We start from the raw sequence: 20,679 nt of genomic DNA, 5'->3' as shown, positions 1-20,679 counted from the left end.
GATTTTTTTAAGTAATAAAAATAAGATAATCCTGACTTTTACACATTTTCTTTATGAGGTGATTTCATCTCTGTCACGAGACTCACGACTAAGTGCATCGCCGAAAATCAGCCCATTAATTCTGGTGTGGCTGAGATTAAAACAACGGTTTCTTAGTTAGACTAATCTCAGTCTCACTTGCGTTCTCGGGAAATCAAATCCCGGGAAAACACCTCTTTTTTTTTTCCTGAGAAAGCTAAAATAGTGGTGTTCACTTGTTTTCCCGAGAAACTAACAGGATTAGGTGGAAAATGTCAAAAATGACATGGAAAATCCCACAAATGATGTGGAAAAGAGTCTTTTCTCGTAAGTGTGAGAAACCATTTCCCACCATTTTGATGAGATTTGCTTTCCTCGGAAAACAAGTGAAAAAAGATGGGCAAGCAGTTTCTCGGGAAACCTTTTCCTGCACCGTTCCTGCGCCCGTGAACAAGCACGGGAAACCTTTTCCTGCACAGTTTCTCGGGAAACCTTTTCTTTTCCTTTTGCCACGTCAGTTTCTCGGGAAACCTTTTCTTTTCCTTTCTCGGGAAAACAAGTGAACAGAGGGAATAGGCTGATTTGAGGCGACAGACTTCCGTTGCGACATAGGCATCTTTATAGCAATTACACACCTTATATTTTTAAACTTTGGCTCTTTCTTTATAGCACCGTGCGAGTGGAACCGCCCTTGATATTTGATCCAACAGTAGCCCACTTTTTAGGAGGCTAGTGTTGGATCAAATATCAAGGGTGGTACTTCCATCGTACAACCTGCATAGGACTTGACGGTCAGGCACCATATAATTTCCCATTTTCACATGGGTATGTAATGATGACACGGCTTTATAATTAAAAAAATTTCGATATTGACGGTCGCACATTTAAATATTTGGTGATGATAAATTCACACCCCATTTAGGAGGACCCCCACCCGTTTAACGTGAATTGACGTCAAAAAAGCATAATTGACGTCTCTGTTCACTCGTTTTCTAGCTGCAGGAAAAGAATCTGACGTGAAAAACTGGAAAAGAAAGGAAAAGAAACTGTGAGAAAATTCTTAAGAAAATGGATTTTCTCGTTGTTCACTTGGCCGAGAAAGGAAAAGAAAGTATGCAAGCAAAGTGGTTTTCTCATGAAAATGGATTTTCTCATCCTTTTGGTGAGAAAATTTAGAGGGAAAGTGCAAGAAAGTTGGTTTTCCACGTAATTATTTATATTTTCCACGTCTGTAAATCCGCTTTCCCGAGATAACGAGTGAACGGCGGAAAATGTCCAATCATATCCAATTTGGAGAAAATTTGGTTTACTTTCTTCTCCTATCCTTTCTCAAGAAGGTGAGTGGCTGCGAATTTATAATCTCCCTAATTATTTTCCACAATCTTACTTTCTATTTAAGAGTGACACTCTTAGCCAACTATAGTTAACTATCAAACGATCAAACCAAAGCAATGAATCACGCCCTTGTGGCCCCATGTTTGGTTAATCCGGACCGTTTATTTGGTAAGCCTGGCTTTGAGATCAATTAAAATCAAGCACGCCCTTGTGTGCACGTTAGGTATTTTTTCTCTGTAGACCTCCATGTCTAAGAACAAAGACTTGACTTGACCAATTGATACAGAGGCTTAGACTTCCTTCCTTTAAATATATAATATAATATAAAGGGATTTGCTAGCGTCCAACCCAGAAGGCATTTCGCGGATGGTCTGTCGCATCTGACAGCAGCCACATATCAGATGCAACAGACCATCCGCGAGATGCCTTCTGCGATGGACCCTAGCAAATCCCATAATATGAAATTACAACGCCTACAAAAAAAGAGTTAAGCAAGAGAGGAATTTGAAGGAGGGTAGTAGTAGTAGTAGTAGTAGTCTCCGACCATCTTCATCCTCTCCAATCTCCCTGTCAATCTCTACTTCCCACACTATGAATTTCTTTATCTTATCCTTCACCACAATCCTCCTCTTATCCTACGCACCCCCTCTTTTTGTTTCCCGCACCTTAACCGAATTCATCTACCCAAACTTCACAGCCTCCTCCTACCAAGCCTCCTTCCTCTCCTCCCCAAATGGAACCTTCCAAGCTTCAATCTTCAATCCTCTCTCTCAACAATCCAACTTCTATCTCTTAATCCTCCACGTGACCTCCAACACCATCTTTTGGTCCACTAATCGCAACCGTCCAATCTCCAGTACAGGCACCATGTCTCTCACTCAATGCGGACTCTCCGTCTCCGAATCTAACGGCACCGTTTACTGGTCCACCCCTCCATTAAATTCCCCCGTAACGGCGTTACAACTTTTAGAAACCGGGAATCTTCTCTTACTCGATCGATCCAACGGTTCCCTTTGGCAGAGCTTCGATCATCCAACGGACACCATCACTATCGGACAAAAATTCTACATCCAAACCCCACCGTTAGCCAATTCCGTTTCCGGACCGATTTATCGGCAGGAGATTATCGGTTTTCAATTACAAATTCCGATTCCGTTTTACAGTGGAGAGGGATGGACTACTGGAGACTGTCTATGGATCCTCGGGCATTCAAGGATTCAAATTATGATATCTCTTATTTACAAATAAACAATTCTGGTCTGTTTTTATTTTCCGGCGACGGAATTACTGTTGTTTGGCAGGTGAATTTACAGGAAACAAATTTCCGGCTCGCAGTTTTGGATTCCACCGGAAAATTCAGTGTCTAGAGTCTCTTTGGGACTACTTGGAATGAGGAATTTGCGGCGCCATCGGACAATTGCCGGCTGCCATTATCGTGCGGTCCGATCGGAATCTGCACCGTTGAATCCTATTCTGTGTGTTCGTGTCCATCTTCCTTCTATTCTGCTTCTAATCGTGGCTGTATACCGGCAGGTGGGTCCGAATTGGCAAACCCTAACTGTAATTCAAAGGGTTCAATTTCGTATATTGGACTTGGAGGCGGTTCTCATTACTTTGCTAGTGATTTCTCAAATCCTACGGTTTCTGGTTCGGATTCTCCGTCCTGCGAGGATCTGTGCAGTAGGAACTGTTCTTGTTTAGGTTTTTTCTATAGTGATTCTTCTTCTTCATGCTATATACTTGAAGATCAGTTAGGTTCAATGTTCTATAATGATACAGTAGAAAAGGGTAATGTGGGTTATATTGAGACATTTGTTATGTCCTCTAAGTCGAGCTCTAATGGCAATTCGGGCGGAGGTTTTCCGATCGCCCTGTTGATCTCCTTGCATAGTACAGTGGTCTTTCTAATTATGATTTTTGTAGTTGTGGTGCTGTGGAGAAGATCGAGAAATTCAAAAATCCCAGTGGATGAGTTTGATAACATCTTAATTCCAGGGTTGCCTGTGAGATTCAATTATGAAGAACTGGAAGCAGCAATGAATAATTTTAAAAATCAGATTGGGTCGGGTGGATTCGGATCGGTCTATAAGGGCACACTCCCAGACAAGACTCTCATTGCCGTAAAGAGGATCGACAATGTTGGCATTCATGGGAAGACGGAATTCTTGACTGAGATTGCGATAATCGGAGGAGTTCGCCATATTAACTTGGTAAATCTTCTAGGATTCTGCGCACAAGGAACAGAAAGGCTTCTGGTTTACGAGTACATGAACAGAGGTTCATCGGACCGAGCCCTTTTCGGGGCAGGACCAGCTTTGAAATGGCAAGAGAGGATGGGAATTGCATTGGCTACGGCGAGAGGGCTCGCATACTTGCACGGAGGAGGATGCGGACGCAAGATCATTCACTTGGACATTAAGCCCGAGAACATTCTCCTACATGATCATTTTCAAGTGAAGATTTCGGATTTTGGGTTGTCTAAATTGATGGGTACAGAGCAATCTAATATATTCACCACCATGAGAGGGACTCGTGGGTACCTAGCGCCGGAGTGGCTGACAAACGCCGCGATTTCAGATAAGACCGATGTGTACAGTTATGGTATGGTGTTGTTGGAGATTATAAGAGGGAGAAAGAATTGCTCAGCTCGGACCCAGTACATTTATGATCAAACTGATGAAGGGTTCTCATCATCGCCATCTTCTTCTTCGTCTTCCATTTATTTCCCATTATTTGCATTAAAAATGCATGAGCAAGGGCAGTATCTAGAGCTTGCCGACCCAAGACTAGAGGGGCCAGTGACGGAGGAGGAAGTAAAGAAGCTAGTACAAGTTGCATTGTGTTGTATTCATGAGGAACCGTTGCATAGACCGAGCATGGCGAATGTAGTGGCAATGTTGGAAGGGGGGATTGTCGTAGGCCAACCGAGGGTGGAGTCCTTGAACTTCTTGCTGGTCCATGGTAGGGGGTCCACCGAGCCCACTTTGCTCAATCGAACGTCCGATACTTCGTTAGCAACCTCGACTACGGGCACATATAGTGCAAATTCTTACCTTTCCTCGCAGCAGATTTCAGGTCCGAGATAGCACTCCAATTCGGCAAAAGAACTGTTACATGGATTCAACTTTGTAGTCATGGGAAGGAGTCCTGTTAGTATGTACATTGGTTTTCCATTCTACACAAGTCTGGTTCTTGTTGAGGGCAAGGAGAGAATACTACGTCAGATTACTTTCCTTTTTATTGAAATGTGTTGTGAATGAGCCTCGATAGCTTTATCAAGTGAAATGAGTTTGTTGTAGAGGTTTTGTATTGGCTTCCCTCTAAATTGGAACACTATATTGGATTTGGTTTTAGCCTTGTAAAATCTCTATAGCAGGGATACTTGTTTAATAAGCTTGATGGTTTTTGCAAAATGGCTTGAAGGTTGTTAGCTGTTCTTTAGAAGGAAGATGAGGAATACTAAGCACAGTCCCAACTATGTTGATCATTGTTACATAAAGCGATGATCTAAATCCCCAATCTTGCCAATCTAAGTTTGAAAAACCATGATTAAAATGTTTATTGGTTTTCAGGATGCCGTTTGTGATCTTCCGCTATGATCCACGCTCCAATTGTTGCCATTACTATGCTCTGAATACTTTTAGGGGTGCAACTCGGGTCAGGTTGGATCAGGTTGGGGCCAACCCTAGCCTAACCCGAGTTAGCATTCCCTCAACCCTAACCTGACTCAATCCTAGTCCTAGAAGTGCCTTTTGAAACCTAATCTTGCACTAAAAACATATTTAGAACGCTAGTTACTCCGCTTGCCTTCCCTGTTTGTCAGTCCAACATTCTGTGACATTTGTAGCTCTTATGGTATTTTTCATTGTGGCCTGGTGGTCACGGGTTCGAGTCACGGAAACAGCCTCTCTGCAAAGCAAGGGTAAGGCTGCGTACATCTAGCCCTCTCCAGACCTGGCAATGACGAGAGCCTCGTGCACTGGGCCGCCCTTTTTATGGTACTTTCTAATTCCAAGCAACCAAGTACTGCTCTCTATTTCATAGCCACCTTCTATGATTATCATGTTCCGGCCGTTGATGATATCCTCACGATCCAAGAGTGAAACCCACCAAGGCTTTGATACCATATGCATAAATATACCAGTAAATAGAAATCATCAAAAAATCTACAAGAAGAGTAGGAAAAAGAACAAGAGAAGAATAAAGAATGCCCTGTAGAAAAAAAGACAAAATATGCAATAACGACTTTTAAAGAAGTGCTCTGAAATCCTTTCTTATGAATCGATCCCTACAGTTGGATGTGATCCAAAATTTCACAAGAATCAGTCACATAAAGATCCACTCTAAGTCTAATAAAATTTCAATGCTCCCACTTTGGCAATAGAGGAAAGTGTCTCTAGTTGGCCGACTAGAGAATATTTCTAGTCCGTGCCAAAAATACAGTGGGGGCCCACATTTTTTGGGTGATGCAAACCATTCATTTGAGCGGCACTGACATGGATAGGGTGTGTCAAAAGAATCAGCTCCTTAGGATCATTCCAGCCCTACGATTTGTGGAGGTTGAAATGGACAGCTATAAACCTACACAAATCTGTCCATTTTTTAGCTCTACAAATCAAGGGTTAGGATGATCCTATGGAGCTGATTTTTTCGGCAATTTTTAAAACTAGAGATTGTCACTAAATTGAAATTTGTTTTCTTCGACAATTAGATCAATTTTCTTGTTTTTATCAGGAAGATGCCCCTCTTTCACACAAAATACATGTTTGGCAATCATGGAACTTTGTACTTCAACTTGCGCATGTAAGGACCTTCATTATAGGCTTATATATATCAAGGTTTTCATATGATGGATGCCCATTCTTTTCAATGGTAAAAGTGGAGGCCACTTGCTCAATGATTTTAACACTCAGATTTGTAGAGGACTTCTTGTTGAATACACACCATGCTTTCATATTTTTTGACAGTCTATTTAGTGGTCAGCAATTGGAGGATTAGAAATATCCATGGTTTTAAATTTCGACAGAAGAAATTTCGGATTTCGGTCATAACCGAAATCGAAATCACACATACCTAAAACATTACTTTGCAGGCAGGCTGTTGCATGAAACAAATTTTTGTCTTATTCATTTAAGTCATATGATGTGACTGCTCTCTCATGCAACAGCTGCCTTCTACAATGGTCCATAGCAAATCCATTTTAGGGATATCATTATAAATTAAAATAAGTGATATATCCCCCCCTTTTTTTATTACTTGGAACACCCAGGAGCAGTGTACGTGGCAATAAGCCGCCCCATTGAATCTTTTCTGAGGTGAAGTACATCAGCCCTTCTGCAGTCATTGATACACTGCTGCTGGGTGTCCCACTATTAGTGTTGCCACACTTACAACTGCCATGCTAGAGTCCATGGCTGCAACGATCACCACAAAAAATTTCAAAGAAGAGACTGAATAACATTTTCTACGTACTTACATAGAGTATGCAGTTACATACTATATATACTTTGAACTAGGGCTGCAACAGGGTCGGGTTTTTCAAAACCCTAGCCCAACCTTGGATCCCATTATCTCGGCCCTGACCCTGAGTCAGGACCGAAGAACCTCAACCCATGGCCCGCCCTAGAGGGCTCAGTGCTGGCCCTAGCCCGCCATGATTGGGCAGGGCAGGGCCGGCCCTAATTGACCCTAGTGCAAATACTTGTTAACTTGTTAAGAGTGCCAAAAATAAAGCAACCACTTATCATATAGAACAAAATGATCAATAAACAGAGAAAGGGAAAGGGAACAAAATAAGACAATATGAATTCAACAACATGACGGGCAACAAAGACAATTAATAATAATAATCTAAAGAATCATCAATCCAAGATAATATAAAACATTAGCAAAAGAAACATGCATAGATGGTTCACTTCTATAATAGAAAACTTAGGGTCGGGTCGGGTCGGGTCAGGGTAGGCATTAACCCAGAACCTAACCCAACCTGAGTCAAGGTCTAAAAAAATGAACCCTGACCCGCCCCCAGGGTTGGAAAATCCGGGGTCAGGGCGGGTCAGGGATGACAGGGCCAAACTTGCACCCCTACTTTGAACAATATGGTTCACCTATTTGTGGTTTGAACAATATTTCTTTAGAACCTCTCTTATATTTTATATCAGGGATTTTTGCCAAATAGACTGAAAGCTAAACAAGCTCCCTTTTTCTTTTTTTTTTAAGGGAAATTATATCTCAAAGGCATTCAGAGTAACATCTGAGCAATGACACTGTATAAGTGAAACGAAAATTGGAGAAATACAAAACGATGTTCAGATGACAACCTTAACCTACAAAATGGGAATTCAAATGATCACTCAAATGATGGAAAAGAGAATATAATCCCCATATGATGCACCGTATTCTATTCTTGGGTATCAGACCTCCACGACAAGGCTGTTAGTTTGCTCCGTCGATTTTGTTTTTAATGACAAACTTACCCTTAGTTGTAAGTGATTTTTTCAACCAATATACCACGTTTTATTTTCTCTTCCGCTCTTCTCCTTGTTCACAAATGAAACCCTAACCCTCCAATTATCTCTTCGCAATCAAAACTAAACCTGCACCTAGTAGCCGAGATCGCCATTTCTCCATTGGAGGGACTGTCCAAGGTAAATTTTTTCTCCTGATTTCTTATAGCCGGTTGCCATTTGGGATTCTTTTGGTAGATGTAAAGGTGGGAAAGAAGGGGTGTGAGGGTGGGAGAGTAGGGTTTTCGTTGGGATTTCTTACGCCTGTTTGGTCTGGACATAATCGGTTCTCAAAATCCAAAACAAACAATGCATACGAAATTCCAATGAAAACCGGGCATTGTTCAATCCCAACCAAAACAGACTGTTCAGGTAGTTAAGGTCCCCATTCGGCATCGAACCTAGCAAATCAGCGGTTCGAATCATGAGGCCCACTTTATATTTTCTAGTCTTATAGACTAAACTAGCAAATCAGCGGTTCGGATCATGGGTCCCACTTTATATTTTGTAGTCTTACAGACTAAACTACTCATATACCTATGATGGAAAGCTAGGCAGGTGTGAATGTGATTATTAAAGGCATCATCTTATGGGGCTAGCCGGGAGGGTAAACTTGTCATTTTGTAAGTCTTTACTCTTTACAACAAAAGGTACCGTCAGTTTAGTTTAGGGACCTTGTGGCAATAATTTTTAAAAAGTAAGACTTGGTGGACAATATCAAATTTCTAAGGACTGTTTGGGTTTATATTCTTTGTAGGAGGGACATTTTTGGCAAAACTCCCTTTATATTATTGGATTTATTTTAGGTAATAAAAATAAAATAATCCTAGACTTTTCACATTTTCTTTATGAGGTGATTTCATCTACGTCACGAGTAAGTGCATCGCCCAAAATCAGCCCATTAACTCTCTCGTGTGTGGCTGAGATTAAAACAACGGTTTCTTAGTTAGACTAATCTCAGTCATTCATAGGAAAGTGAATGGGCTGATTTGAGGGGACAGACTTCGTTGCGACATAGGTCTCTTTATGGCAATTACACACCTCATATTTTTAAACTTTAGCTCTTTCTTTATAGCACAGTGCGAGCCCTTGATATTTGATCCAACAGCAGCCCAATTTTTAAGAGGCTGGTGTTGGATCAAATATCAAGGGTGGTACTTCCATCGTACCACCTACTCCGGACTTTGACAGGCACCATATAATTTCCCATTTTTCACATGGGCAGTGATAAATCGATTCCCCATGTGACTATCTCTCTCCTCTTTCTCTCTCTAACCTAGAGGAGAGAGAAAGACACATGAGGAGTCGATTTATCATTTTAGGGAGTTGATTTATCACTCCCCTTTTCACATGGGTACGTACTGATTAATTGATTATGCGGCTTTATAATTAAAAATTTTTCGATATTAACGGTCGCACATTTAAATATTTGGTAATTGATAAATTCGCACCCCATGTAGGATGATCCACACCCCTTCAACGTGAATTGACGTGAAAAAAAAGCGTCATTGACGTCAATTCACCTTAAACGGGTGGGAATTTATCATCTTCCTAAATATCTTCCACAATCTTACTTTCTATTTGAGAGTGACACTCTTAGCCAACTATAGTTAACTATCAAACGATCATACCAAATAATGAATCACGCCCTTGTGGCCCCATGTTTGGTTCATCCGGACTGTTTATGTGGTAAGCCTGGCTTTTAGATCAATCAAAATCAAACACGCCCTCGTGTGCACGTTACGCTTGTAGTAAGCCTGGCTTTTAGATCAATCAAAATCAAAATCAAAATCAAAATCAAAGACTTTGACCAATTGTGTGCACATTAGGCTCATTTTTTCCTCCATGTCTAAGAACAAAGACTTTGACCAATTGATATAGAGGCTTAGACTTCCTTCCTTTAAATATATAATTTATAATATAAAGGGATTTGCTAGCGTACAACACAGAAGGCATTTTGCGGATGGTCTGTTGCATCTGACAGCAGCCACCTCATTAATGAAGACAAAATCTGCTTAAAAGTGAGCCTATGTGGCTTCTGTCAGATGCAACAGACCATCAGCTAAATCCCTTCTGCGATGGACCCTAGCAAATCCCTAATATAAAATTACAAGGCCTATTTAGCAGGAGAGGAAATTGACGGAGGGAAGTAGTAGTAGTCTCCGACCATCTTCATCCTCTCCAATCTCCCTGTCAATCTCTACTTCCCACACTATGAATTTCTTAATCTTATCCTTCACCTCAATCCTCCTCTTATCCTACGCACCCCCTCTTTTTGTTTCCCTCACCTTCACCGAATTCATGTACCCAAACTTCACACCCCCCTCCTTCCAAGGCTCCTTCCTCTCCTCCCCAAATGGAACCTTCCAAGCTTCAATCTTCGATCCTCTCTCTCAACAATCCTACTTCTATCTCTTAATCCTCCACGTCTCCTCCAATACCATCTTCTGGTCCGCTAATCGCAACCGTCCAATCTCCAGAAAAGGCACCATGTCTCTCACTCAATCCGGACTCTCCGTCTCCGAATCTAACGGCACCGTTTACTGGTCCACCCCTACATTAAATTCCCCCGTAACGGCGTTACAACTTTTAGAAACCGGGAATCTTCTCTTACTCGATCGATCCAACGGTTCTCTTTGGCAGAGCTTCGATCATCCAACCGACACGATCACAATCGGACAAAAATTCTACATCCACACCCCACCCTTAGCTAATTCCGTTTCACATACCGATTTATCGGCCGGAGATTATCAGTTTTCAATTACGAATTCCGTTTTCGATTCCTATTCAGATTCCTATCCCTATTCCTATTCCAATTCCGTTTTACTATGGAGAGGAATGGAATACTGGAGAATATCTAGGGATCCTCGCGCATCTTGGCACTCTCATTCTGAATCTAATATCTCTTATTTACAAATGAGCAATTCTGGTCTGTTTTTTTTTTCCGGCGACGGAATTACTGTTGTTTGGTCGGTGACTTTACAGGAAACAAATTTCCGGATCGCGGTTTTGGATTCCACCGGAAAATTCAGTGTCCGGAGTCTCTACGGAACTACTTGGAATGAGGAATTTGCGGCGCCATCGGACAATTGCTGGCTGCCATTATCGTGCGGTCCGATCGGACTCTGCACCGTTGGATCGAATTCCATGTGTTCGTGTCCATCCTCGTTTTATTCGGCTTCTAATGGTGGTTGTTTACCGGGAGGTGGGTCTGAATTGGCAAACCCTAACTGTAGTTCAAATGGGTCGATTTCGTATATTGGACTTGGAGGTGGTTCTCAGTACTTTGCTAATGATTTCTCAAATCCTACGGTTTCTGGTTCGGATTTTTCGGCCTGCAAAGATCTGTGTAGTAAGAACTGTTCTTGTTTGGGGTTTTTCTATACTAATTCTTCTTCTTCATGTTATATACTTGAAGATCAGTTAGGTTCAATGTTCTATAGTGATACAGTAGAAAAGGATAATGTGGGTTATATTAAGACATTTGTTACGTCGAGCTCGAATGGCAATTCGGGCGGAGGTTTTCGGATCGCCGCGTTGATCCTCTTGCCTAGTACAGCGTTCTTTCTAATTATGATTCTTGTAGTTGTGGTGCTGTGGAGAAGATCAAGAAACTCAAAAATCCCAGTGGATGAGTTTGATAACATCTCAATTCCAGGGTTGCCTGTGAGATTCAAGTATGAAGAACTGGAAGCAGCGACGAATAATTTCGAAAGTCAGATTGGATCGGGTGGATTTGGATCGGTTTATAAGGGTACACTCTCAGATAAGACCATCGCCGTGAAGAGGATCAACAATGTTGGCATTCATGGGAAGAAGGAATTCTTGACTGAGATTGTGATAATCGGAGGAGTTCGCCATATTAACTTGGTAAATCTGCTAGGATTCTGCGCACAAGGAACAGAAAGGCTTCTGGTTTACGAGTACATGAACAAAGGTTCATCGGACCGAGCCCTTTTCGGGGCAGGACCAGCTTTGAAATGGCAAGAGAGGATGGGAATTGCATTGGCTACGGCAAGAGGGCTCGCATACTTGCACGGAGGATGCGGACGCAAGATCATTCACTTGGACATTAAGCCCGAGAACATTCTCCTACATGATCATTTTCAAGTGAAGATTTCGGATTTTGGGTTGTCTAAATTGATGAGCACAGAGCAATCTAATATATTCACCACCATGAGAGGGACTCGTGGGTACCTAGCGCCAGAGTGGCTGACAAACGCCTCGATTTCAGATAAGACCGATGTGTACAGTTATGGTATGGTGTTATTGGAGATTATAAGAGGGAGAAAGAATTGCCCAGCTCGAACCCAGTACATTTATGATCAGACTAATGAAGGGTTCTCACCATTGTCATCTTCTTCGCCGTCTTCCATTTACTTCCCATTATTTGCATTAGAAATGCATGAGCAAGGGCGGTATCTAGAGCTCGTGGATCCAAGATTAGAGGGACGAGTGACGGATGAGGAAGTAAAGAAGCTAGTTCAAGTTTCATTGTGTTGTATTCAGGAGGAACCGATGCATAGACCGAGTATGGCGAATGTGGTGAAAATGTTGGAAGGGGGGATCGCAGTAGGCACGCCAAGGGTAGAGTCCTTGAACTTCTTGCGGGTCCACGGTAGGCGGTCCACCGAGCCCACATTGCTCAATCGAACACTCGCCGATACTTCGTTAACAACCTCGACTAGCGGCACATATAGTACCAATTCTTACCTTTCCTCCCAGCAGATCTCCGGTCCGAGATAGCGCTCCAATTCCACGAAAGAACTGTTACATGGTTTCAACTTTGTAGTCATGGGAAGGAGTCCTGTTTGAATGTACATTGGTTTTGCATTCTATACAAGTCTGGTTCTTGTTGAGGGCAAGGAGAGAAATCTACGTCAGATTACTTTCCTTTTTATTGAAATGTGGTGTGAATGAGCCTCGATAGCTTTATCAAGTGAAATGAGTGTATTGTAAAGGTTTTGTTTTGGCTTCCCTTTAAATTGGAACACTATATTGGATTTGGTTTTAGCCTTGTAAAATCTCCATAGCAGGGATGTTAGGAAATAATCCTAACGGTGGATGTGGCTTTTGCAAGATCGACGGTCAAGATCATTTGGTTAGTTAATTACGTTTGTGAAAAGTCATTAATGAAAAGACTTTATGTGAAAAGGTATAAACATAAAGAGACGTTTGGGGAGAGGGATCGGCGCGATGAGGAGTCGCATCTCTTCCCACAAACGCTTATAAAAGGTACTCTTGGGTCCTATTTGCACACAACGAATTTGTTTCCAAACTTTGAGGATCCACGCTTGAAGAGAAAGGAAACCGGTCCCCATCACCGACTATTGTGTAGCAAAGAGAAACCTTAAGAGAAAGAAAAATAAGATTCATGGCTTCCGGTATGTCTTTTTCTCATTTCAATTTATTCCATATTGTTACATGTGATTTTCTCAATGTTGAATCGCTAAGATCCGTTGCCGGTGTTCATATTGTATCGAACACTTACATGTGGTATCAGAGCCACGGTTCCGGAGAGAAAATGACGAGAAAATCACATTAAAAGTAATTGAAATAGGGTTTGTGAAAACTTGTATTTTGAGTGCCGCCATCAATTTTGGAGTCGGATCGATGATTAAATGGCACTGAAACGTTGCTTGTGTTCCTATGAATCCAACGCAACAAACGGTTCGTCGATCCGATGTCTGGATTGCGTTTGGCGGCGATTTAAAGATGAAAATTTTAACTTTTGGGGAAGTTTTGGACCTTGCCGGAAAATCGTGTGCCGCCGGCGACCGGCTTGTCCGACCGGAGATTTTCCAGCGTGGTTGCGAAGTTCGTTGAGAGACGAGTCCAACGGCGTATTGTGAGCCTCAATCGGACTTCAAACGAAGCCGCAATAATAAATCGAACTTTGAGTGTTTTTTCGGATTTTGCTGGAATTTTCACTATTTTAATGAAGAAGACGGTGAATAGTGTCGGGCTTGGCGGGCCCATCAAGGATCCGCGACGGGCTTTTCAATTAAAAAGGGCCCAGTAGACCCTCTAAGCCCACCAGACCGCATGGCCCAACCTGACCTGAACCGGCCCATAGGCCTAAACGGCCTAAATCTGTGTTTGACTCGGTTTGGCCCATTTTTGTGAGATTTTTGGCCAGATTATAGTGGTTCTGGAGGTTTTGCACCATTTTGAATCCATTTTTTGGGTCAGTTTTGGCATTTGGCATCTGTATCATATAGGTATAGTGTAAATTCAAAAACTTTTGATTTTTCAAGTTGGTTTTTGAGTCAAATATTTTAGGATTTTAGCCCAAGTAAAACTGGTTCCGAACGTTTTGCAACCCTTTGAAACCATTTTTGCTATCCATTTTGCCATTTGAGCACTGTATAATACACTTATAGTGTATTTTTAACACTTTTGACTTTATAAATTTGGTTTTGAGTCAAAAGTTTTGGAGTTTTGGGCTCGGATTAGATTGGTTCATAAGGTTACAGACCGTTCTGGACCTATTTTTGAGGTCATTTTTGGTATTTAAGCACTGTATGATATAGTTACAGTGTAAAATCAAGACTTTTGGTTTTGTAAGTTTGATTTTAAGTCAAATATTTTGGGGTTTTGGACTTGGGTTAGACCATTCCTATGGTTTTAGACCATTATGAACCCGTTTCCAAGGTCTGTTTTGGTGTTCGGAGTCTGGATTTTAAAATTCCAGTGTAATTTTATAACTTTTGGGTTTTTTAAAGTGGGCCTTGAGTTTAATTTTGATTTCAAACTCTTGAAGAATTAACTAAATGCCATGGAGACCCAGTTATGTAAAGTTTTGATGTTGTTTAATGATTAAAACTCAGTCAATGAACACCTTTGGTTTCTAATTCTTAACTTAAGCACCCCTATATGTTGTTTATATGCTTTATGTTTTGCATATAACTTAAGGGTTAAAATGATTAGTTGAAATCATATATGGGACTAAACTTTTAACTTGAATGCACATTAGTTCATGCCAGATATGCTTAAAACCCAAGCTTATGGTTATAATAAACTGATAGTGTGTATTTTCAAATCCTAAAACATTGAATTATGTTTGATCATAGAACTTGAAAGTTGGTTTTGTATACACAAGTTTATTACGTTGTTCATTATTTTTAGTTGAAATTGAACTATATCTTGTTATGATTGGTCACTAAATGAATGAACAAAGAACTGCGATTCCAACTAGGAAACGAAATCGCTTATGGTTACGTGGTTAATTTTAAGAATAGTGTCGCATACAATGACACATTTATGGACTATGAACCACTTTCAATTGCGACTATTTGTCCAAGAGCAACACTTAGCCCAACGGATGACTGTTGTTTTGCACAAATAGGCGGTGTGAGAGGACTAGGCCTGGGTAACCTGGTTTGGGGTTATACTTCTGCCCAACGGTGATGTGCGCCTCAAGTATAGGGTTATCAGGCCCTAGTTGGTCTCATGGGAGAGCCAATTGTGTGCTGTGGCACGGCCCAACGGACGGCCCACGGTGACACGCCTGGTGTCTCGCCAGAATCACAGTATTGTGATTTCCTGAATTGAAAATCGTTTGTGTGTTGTGGCACGGCCCAACGGACGACCCACAATGACACGTCTGATGTTTCGTCGGGGTCACATTTTTGTGTTTTTTTTTTTGTGATTCTGGGCAATCTAACTAATTTTCCCTTAAGATAGATTGATTGAGTATTGTATGTGAGAACCAATTGTGTGCCGTGGCACGGCCCAACGGACGACCACGGTGATACACCGGTGTCTCTTCATAATCATGGTATTGTGTTTTCTAAACTAGAAACCAATTCTGCATCATGGCACGGTCCAATGGACGACCCACGATGGCACATATGGTATCTAATTAGAAGCACACTTATGTATCATCATGATTTTATACATTTTAGTCATTCTTTTCAGTTGGATTGATTAAAATCGTGGATTGAGTTAATTAAACTCCATTTCTGGACTGAATAGGTGTTATAAGAAGTGAGCATGTTTGGAACTGCAAGTCTGTGTCTGTGACATTGAAGTTGTTGGTATCTTAGTGTCTTTTCTAGATACCGATTATGTTGAGTACTTTAGTGGGTCAGAAACCTTAGCAAGTGATGGAATAGATCTGCATAATTCAAGACTACAAAAGGCTAGACTATGTATCATTGAATGACAGGCTCACTAAACCCACATCTAAAAGATGCTTATGAATAGTGGGAGTTCAATGTTAGTATCACTCTAGTAGTAATGGTAGACCTCCATTTTTATGCAATTCGAGATATTTTTAAGACTCGAAAATGCAAAGGAGTTCTTGAATGTAGTTAGTGAATATTTTAGAGGATCATTGGAAGCACTTGTAAATACCCTTATGATGTGTTTTGATAACCTTAAAGTATATTCACCAAAGTTGTAGTTTTGAGCACACTTTGAAAGGCTTTAGATTCAGAACCTTGGTTGTGCTCACTTTCGACACACCTCTTGGTTATTTTAAATGGCAGCATTAGAGTCATGAAGATATAGACTGGTCTTAGCATTATCAATTAAAGAGAGTGAACTTTGTATCAAGTGCCATTATCTTGAATAATAAATGACACATACTTAAAGTATGGATCCCTTAAGTTTGATATGGCATGGAATTAATACCATATCTTTGTATATTATGATTTCTATTTCGTAAGTACTCCGGAAAAAGATTTGTACATTTAGAATTCTATGTGAGGTCTTGGTGCGAGTTAGGTGCTTAGTAGAGGAGAGTATACCATTATATCGGGAAATAGAATAAAGGTGGCTGTTGAATCCATTATTACTCGCCACTCTTTTCTGAAATTTTGGTTTCATATGAACTAGAAATCTTATTCTAGAAAAACTTGATTCCTTTGGCTATGAATCAAGGTTTGGAAGTATAATGGATTCTCTCTAGTTTTCCATTTCCCATTTAGTGATTTTGGTTCTCTTCAGGGCAATCCTTATTGACTTGGATTGCACTTCTCTCAAGGTCAGACTTGGCCTACCTTGCATTAGAATAAGATAATCAGTATTGTTAGAAATAAATGAAATCGCGTGAACAAGAATTTATCCAATTAGTAGGTTAAGTTTTTTAACCACATATCTGAGGATAGTTGGGTAAAAGAAGAATTCTAGATTCACTTGATTTTATCGATTTAAACAATGATACGGGGTACATTGAAGGAGAAATATACAAAGATTAATCGGTTTAGGGTGTTACCAAGAGTATTGATCTACTAAAGGTCATTCACAATGACATCTTGGATCTTTGGACTCTGACAGTTGGTGGCGGAAGGTGTTACCCTTTTGGTTAAATTTTCTAGCCATATTTAAATGTGTCTCTCTAATAAGAAGTAGAGGCCCTATCTTTGTTTGTGATAAGGTAAGAGTCGAGAATTAACTTGACATAAACGATCAAAACAATAAGGGTCATTTATGCAACTCTCTGCTGCCTAAGATTGTGGGTTAAAACTCTTAAAACACCCATGTATTTTGTGATCCAAGTAAGGCTGTGCCTAAGACCCTTTAAGATTTATAGGTCATAAGGAAGCTGAAATTGGGAAACATGCAACTTTGGGTTATTTACATGAGGCAAAAGTTTATAACCCACGAATATAGTGATTAAGCTCTATGACCATAAGTTGCAATTTCCTTTAACTATTCCTTCCCAAACGCATGTACCAGCTTTAAATCCAGCGTTATTAACGTATTAAATTGGGCTTTAAATCAGTTATGTGTATTTTACTGATTTTTTTCCATTCCTTTTCTTGTATCTAAGATCTTCATCTCCTACGATCTCCATCTCCATTAGGTTATTTTTCTTCTTCTCATTCCTTCTCGCAAGATCTCTATCTCCATTTCTATTTCCTGTTTTTTTTTTTTTTTTTGGGATTTTAGGTCTTATGTGCATATAGCTTCAGCAGGTGTGTTCATTTTGAAGGGTTAGGGTTTCATAATTTGCAGGTTGTGCGATCACAACTCACGTGAACGAAAGAAAGGGAGTTTAAATAGCTAGAGCCACAACGCTATGTGTCCAGGTGATGCAGTGTCCGGAGTCTCTCTGGGACTACTTGGAATGAGGAATTTGCGGCCCCATCGGACAATTGCCGGCTCCCATTATCGTGCGGTCCGATCGGACTCTGCACCGTTGGATCGGATTCTGTGTGTTCGTGTCCATCCTCGTTTTATTCAGCTTCTAACGGTGGTTGTTTACCGGCAGGTGGGGCCCAATTGGCTAACCCTAACTGTAATTCAAATGGGTCGATTTCGTATATTGGACTTGGAGGTGGTTCTCAGTACTTTGCTAATGGTTTCTCAAATCCTACGGTTTCTGGTTCGGATTTTTCGGCCTGCAAAGATCTGTGTAGTAAGAACTGTTCTTGTTTGGGGTTTTTCTATACTAATTCTTCTTTTTCATGTTATATTCTTGAAGATCAGTTAGGGTCAATGTTCTATAGTGCTACAGTAGAAAATGATAATTTGGGTTATATTAAGACGTTTGTTATGTCGTCTACGTCGAGCTCGAATGGCAATTCGGGAGGAGGTTTTCCGATCGCCGCGTTGATCCTCTTGCCTAGTACAGGGTTCTTTCTAATTATGATTCTTGTAGTTGTGGTGCTGTGGAGAACATCAAGAAACTCAAAAATCGCAGTGGATGAGTTTGATAACATCTCAATTCCAGGGTTGCCTGTGAGATTCAAGTATGAAGAACTGGAAGCAGCGACGAATAATTTCGAAAATCAGATTGGGTCGGGTGGATTCGGATCGGTCTATAAGGGTACACTCTCGGATAAGACGCTTATCGCCGTGAAGAGGATCAACAATGTAGGCATTCAAGGGAAGAAGGAATTCTTAACTGAGCTTGCAATAATCGGAGGAGTTCGCCATGTTAACTTGGTAAAACTGCTAGGATTCTGCGCACAAGGAACAGAAAGGCTTCTGGTTTACGAGTACATGAATAGGGGTTCATCGGACCGAGCCCTTTTCGGGGCAGGACCAGCTTTGGAATGGCAAGAGAGGATGGGAATTGCATTAGCAACGGCGAGAGGGCTTTCATACTTGCACGTAGGATGCGCACACAAGATCATTCACTTGGACATTAAGCCAGAAAACATTCTCCTACATGATCATTTGCAAGTGAAGATTTCGGATTTTGGGTTGTCTAAATTGATGAGCGCAGAGCAATCTAATATATTCACCACCATGAGAGGGACTCGTGGGTACCTCGCGCCGGAGTGGCTGACAAACGCCGCGATTTCAGATAAGACCGATGTGTACAGTTATGGTATGGTGTTATTGGAGATTATAAGAGGGAGAAAGAATTGCTCAGCTCGGACCCAGTACATTTATGATCAGACTAATGAAGGGTTCTCATCATTGTCATCTTCTTCACCGTCTTCCATTTACTTCCCATTATTTGCATTACAAATGCACGAGCAAGGGCGGTATCTAGAGCTTGCCGACCCAAGGCTAGAGGGGCGAGTGACGGAGGAGGAAGTAAAGAAGCTAGTTCAAGTTGCATTGTGTTGTATTCATGAGGAACCGTTGCATAGACCGAGCATGGCGAATGTAGTGGCAATGTTGGAAGGGGGGATCGTCGTAGGCCAACCAAGGGTGGAGTCCTTGAACTTCTTGCGGGTCCATGGTAGGCGGTCCACGGAGCCCACTTTGCTCAATCGAACGCTCGCCGATACGTCGTTAACAACCTCGACTAGTGGCACATATAGTACCAATTCTTACCTTTCCTCGCAGCAGATCTCGGGTCCGAGATAGCGCTCCAATTCGGCGAAAGAACTGTTACATGGTTTCAACTTTGTAGTCATGGGAAGGAGTCCTGTTAGAATGTACATTGGTTTTGCATTTTATACAAGACTGGTTCTTGTTGAGGGCAAGGAGAGAAATCTACCTCAGATTACTTTCCTTTTAATTGAAATGTGGTGTGAATGAGCCTCGATAGCTTTATCAAGTGAAATGATTGTGCTGTAGAGGTTTTGATTTGGCTTCCCTCTAAATTGGAACACTATATTGGATTTGGTTTTAGCCTTGTAAAATCTCTATAGCAGGGATAGTTGTTTAATAAGCTTAATGGTTTTTGCAAAAATGGCTTGAAGGTTGTTAGCTGTTCTTTAGAAGGAAGATGAGGAATACTAAGCACAGTCCCGACTATGTTGATCATTGTTACATAAAGCGATGATCAAAATCCCCAATCTTGCCAATCTAAAAACCATGATTAAAATGTTTATTGGTTTTCGGGATACCGTTTGGGATCGTCCGCTATGATCCACGCTCCAATTGTTGCCATTACTATGCTCTGAATACTTTTAGGGGTACAACTCGGGTCGGGTTGGATCAGGTTGAGGCCAACCCTAGGCTAACCTGAGTTAGCATTCCCTCAACCCTAACCTGACTCAATCCTAGTCCTAGAAGTGCCTTTTGAAACCTAATCTTGCACTAAAGACATATTTAGAACGCTAGTTACTCCGCTTGCCTTCCCTGTTTGTCAGTCCAACATTCTGTGACATATGTAGTTCTTATGGTACTTTTCATTGTGGCTTGGTGGTCACGGGTTCGAGTCACGGAAACAGCCTCTCTGCAAAGCAAGGGTAAGGCTGCGTACATCTAGCCCTCCCCAGACTTGGCAATGACGGGAGCCTCGTGCACTGGGCCGCCCTTTTTATGGTACTTTCTAATTCCAAGCAACTAAGTACAACTCTCTATTTCATAGCCACCTTCTATGATTATCATGTTCTGGCCGTTGATGATATCCTCACGTTCCAAGATTGAAACCCACCAAGGCTTTGATACCATATGCATAAACATA

General features: G+C 41.3%; 1 protein-coding gene and 2 pseudogenes across 1 annotated transcript; all 3 read left to right on the top strand.

Moving 5' to 3' along the window:
• The first annotated feature begins 1,888 nt into the window (after positions 1 to 1,888).
• On the top strand, positions 1,889 to 4,552 carry LOC143848497 (G-type lectin S-receptor-like serine/threonine-protein kinase At5g35370 pseudogene; annotated as a pseudogene).
• A 5,269-nt stretch (positions 4,553 to 9,821) lies between these two features.
• LOC143848509 (G-type lectin S-receptor-like serine/threonine-protein kinase At5g35370 pseudogene) lies at positions 9,822 to 12,870 on the top strand (annotated as a pseudogene).
• A 2,159-nt stretch (positions 12,871 to 15,029) lies between these two features.
• LOC143848893 (G-type lectin S-receptor-like serine/threonine-protein kinase At5g35370) lies at positions 15,030 to 19,852 on the top strand. The gene is made up of 4 exons (XM_077357949.1): positions 15,030 to 15,231; positions 15,837 to 15,898; positions 17,757 to 17,782; positions 17,906 to 19,852. The coding sequence occupies exons 1-4, from the start codon at positions 15,030 to 15,032 to the stop codon at positions 19,629 to 19,631; spliced, it is 2,016 nt and encodes a 671-aa protein (XP_077214064.1). The 3' UTR covers positions 19,632 to 19,852.
• The last annotated feature ends 827 nt before the right edge of the window (positions 19,853 to 20,679 follow it).

Source organism: Tasmannia lanceolata, unplaced genomic scaffold, assembly GCF_043159265.1.
Source record: "Tasmannia lanceolata isolate RefF3 unplaced genomic scaffold, GAP_Taslan_0.1 ptg000016l, whole genome shotgun sequence".
NCBI classification, from domain to species: Eukaryota; Viridiplantae; Streptophyta; class Magnoliopsida; order Canellales; family Winteraceae; genus Tasmannia; species Tasmannia lanceolata.
This window is presented reverse-complemented; position numbering and strand designations above follow the sequence as displayed.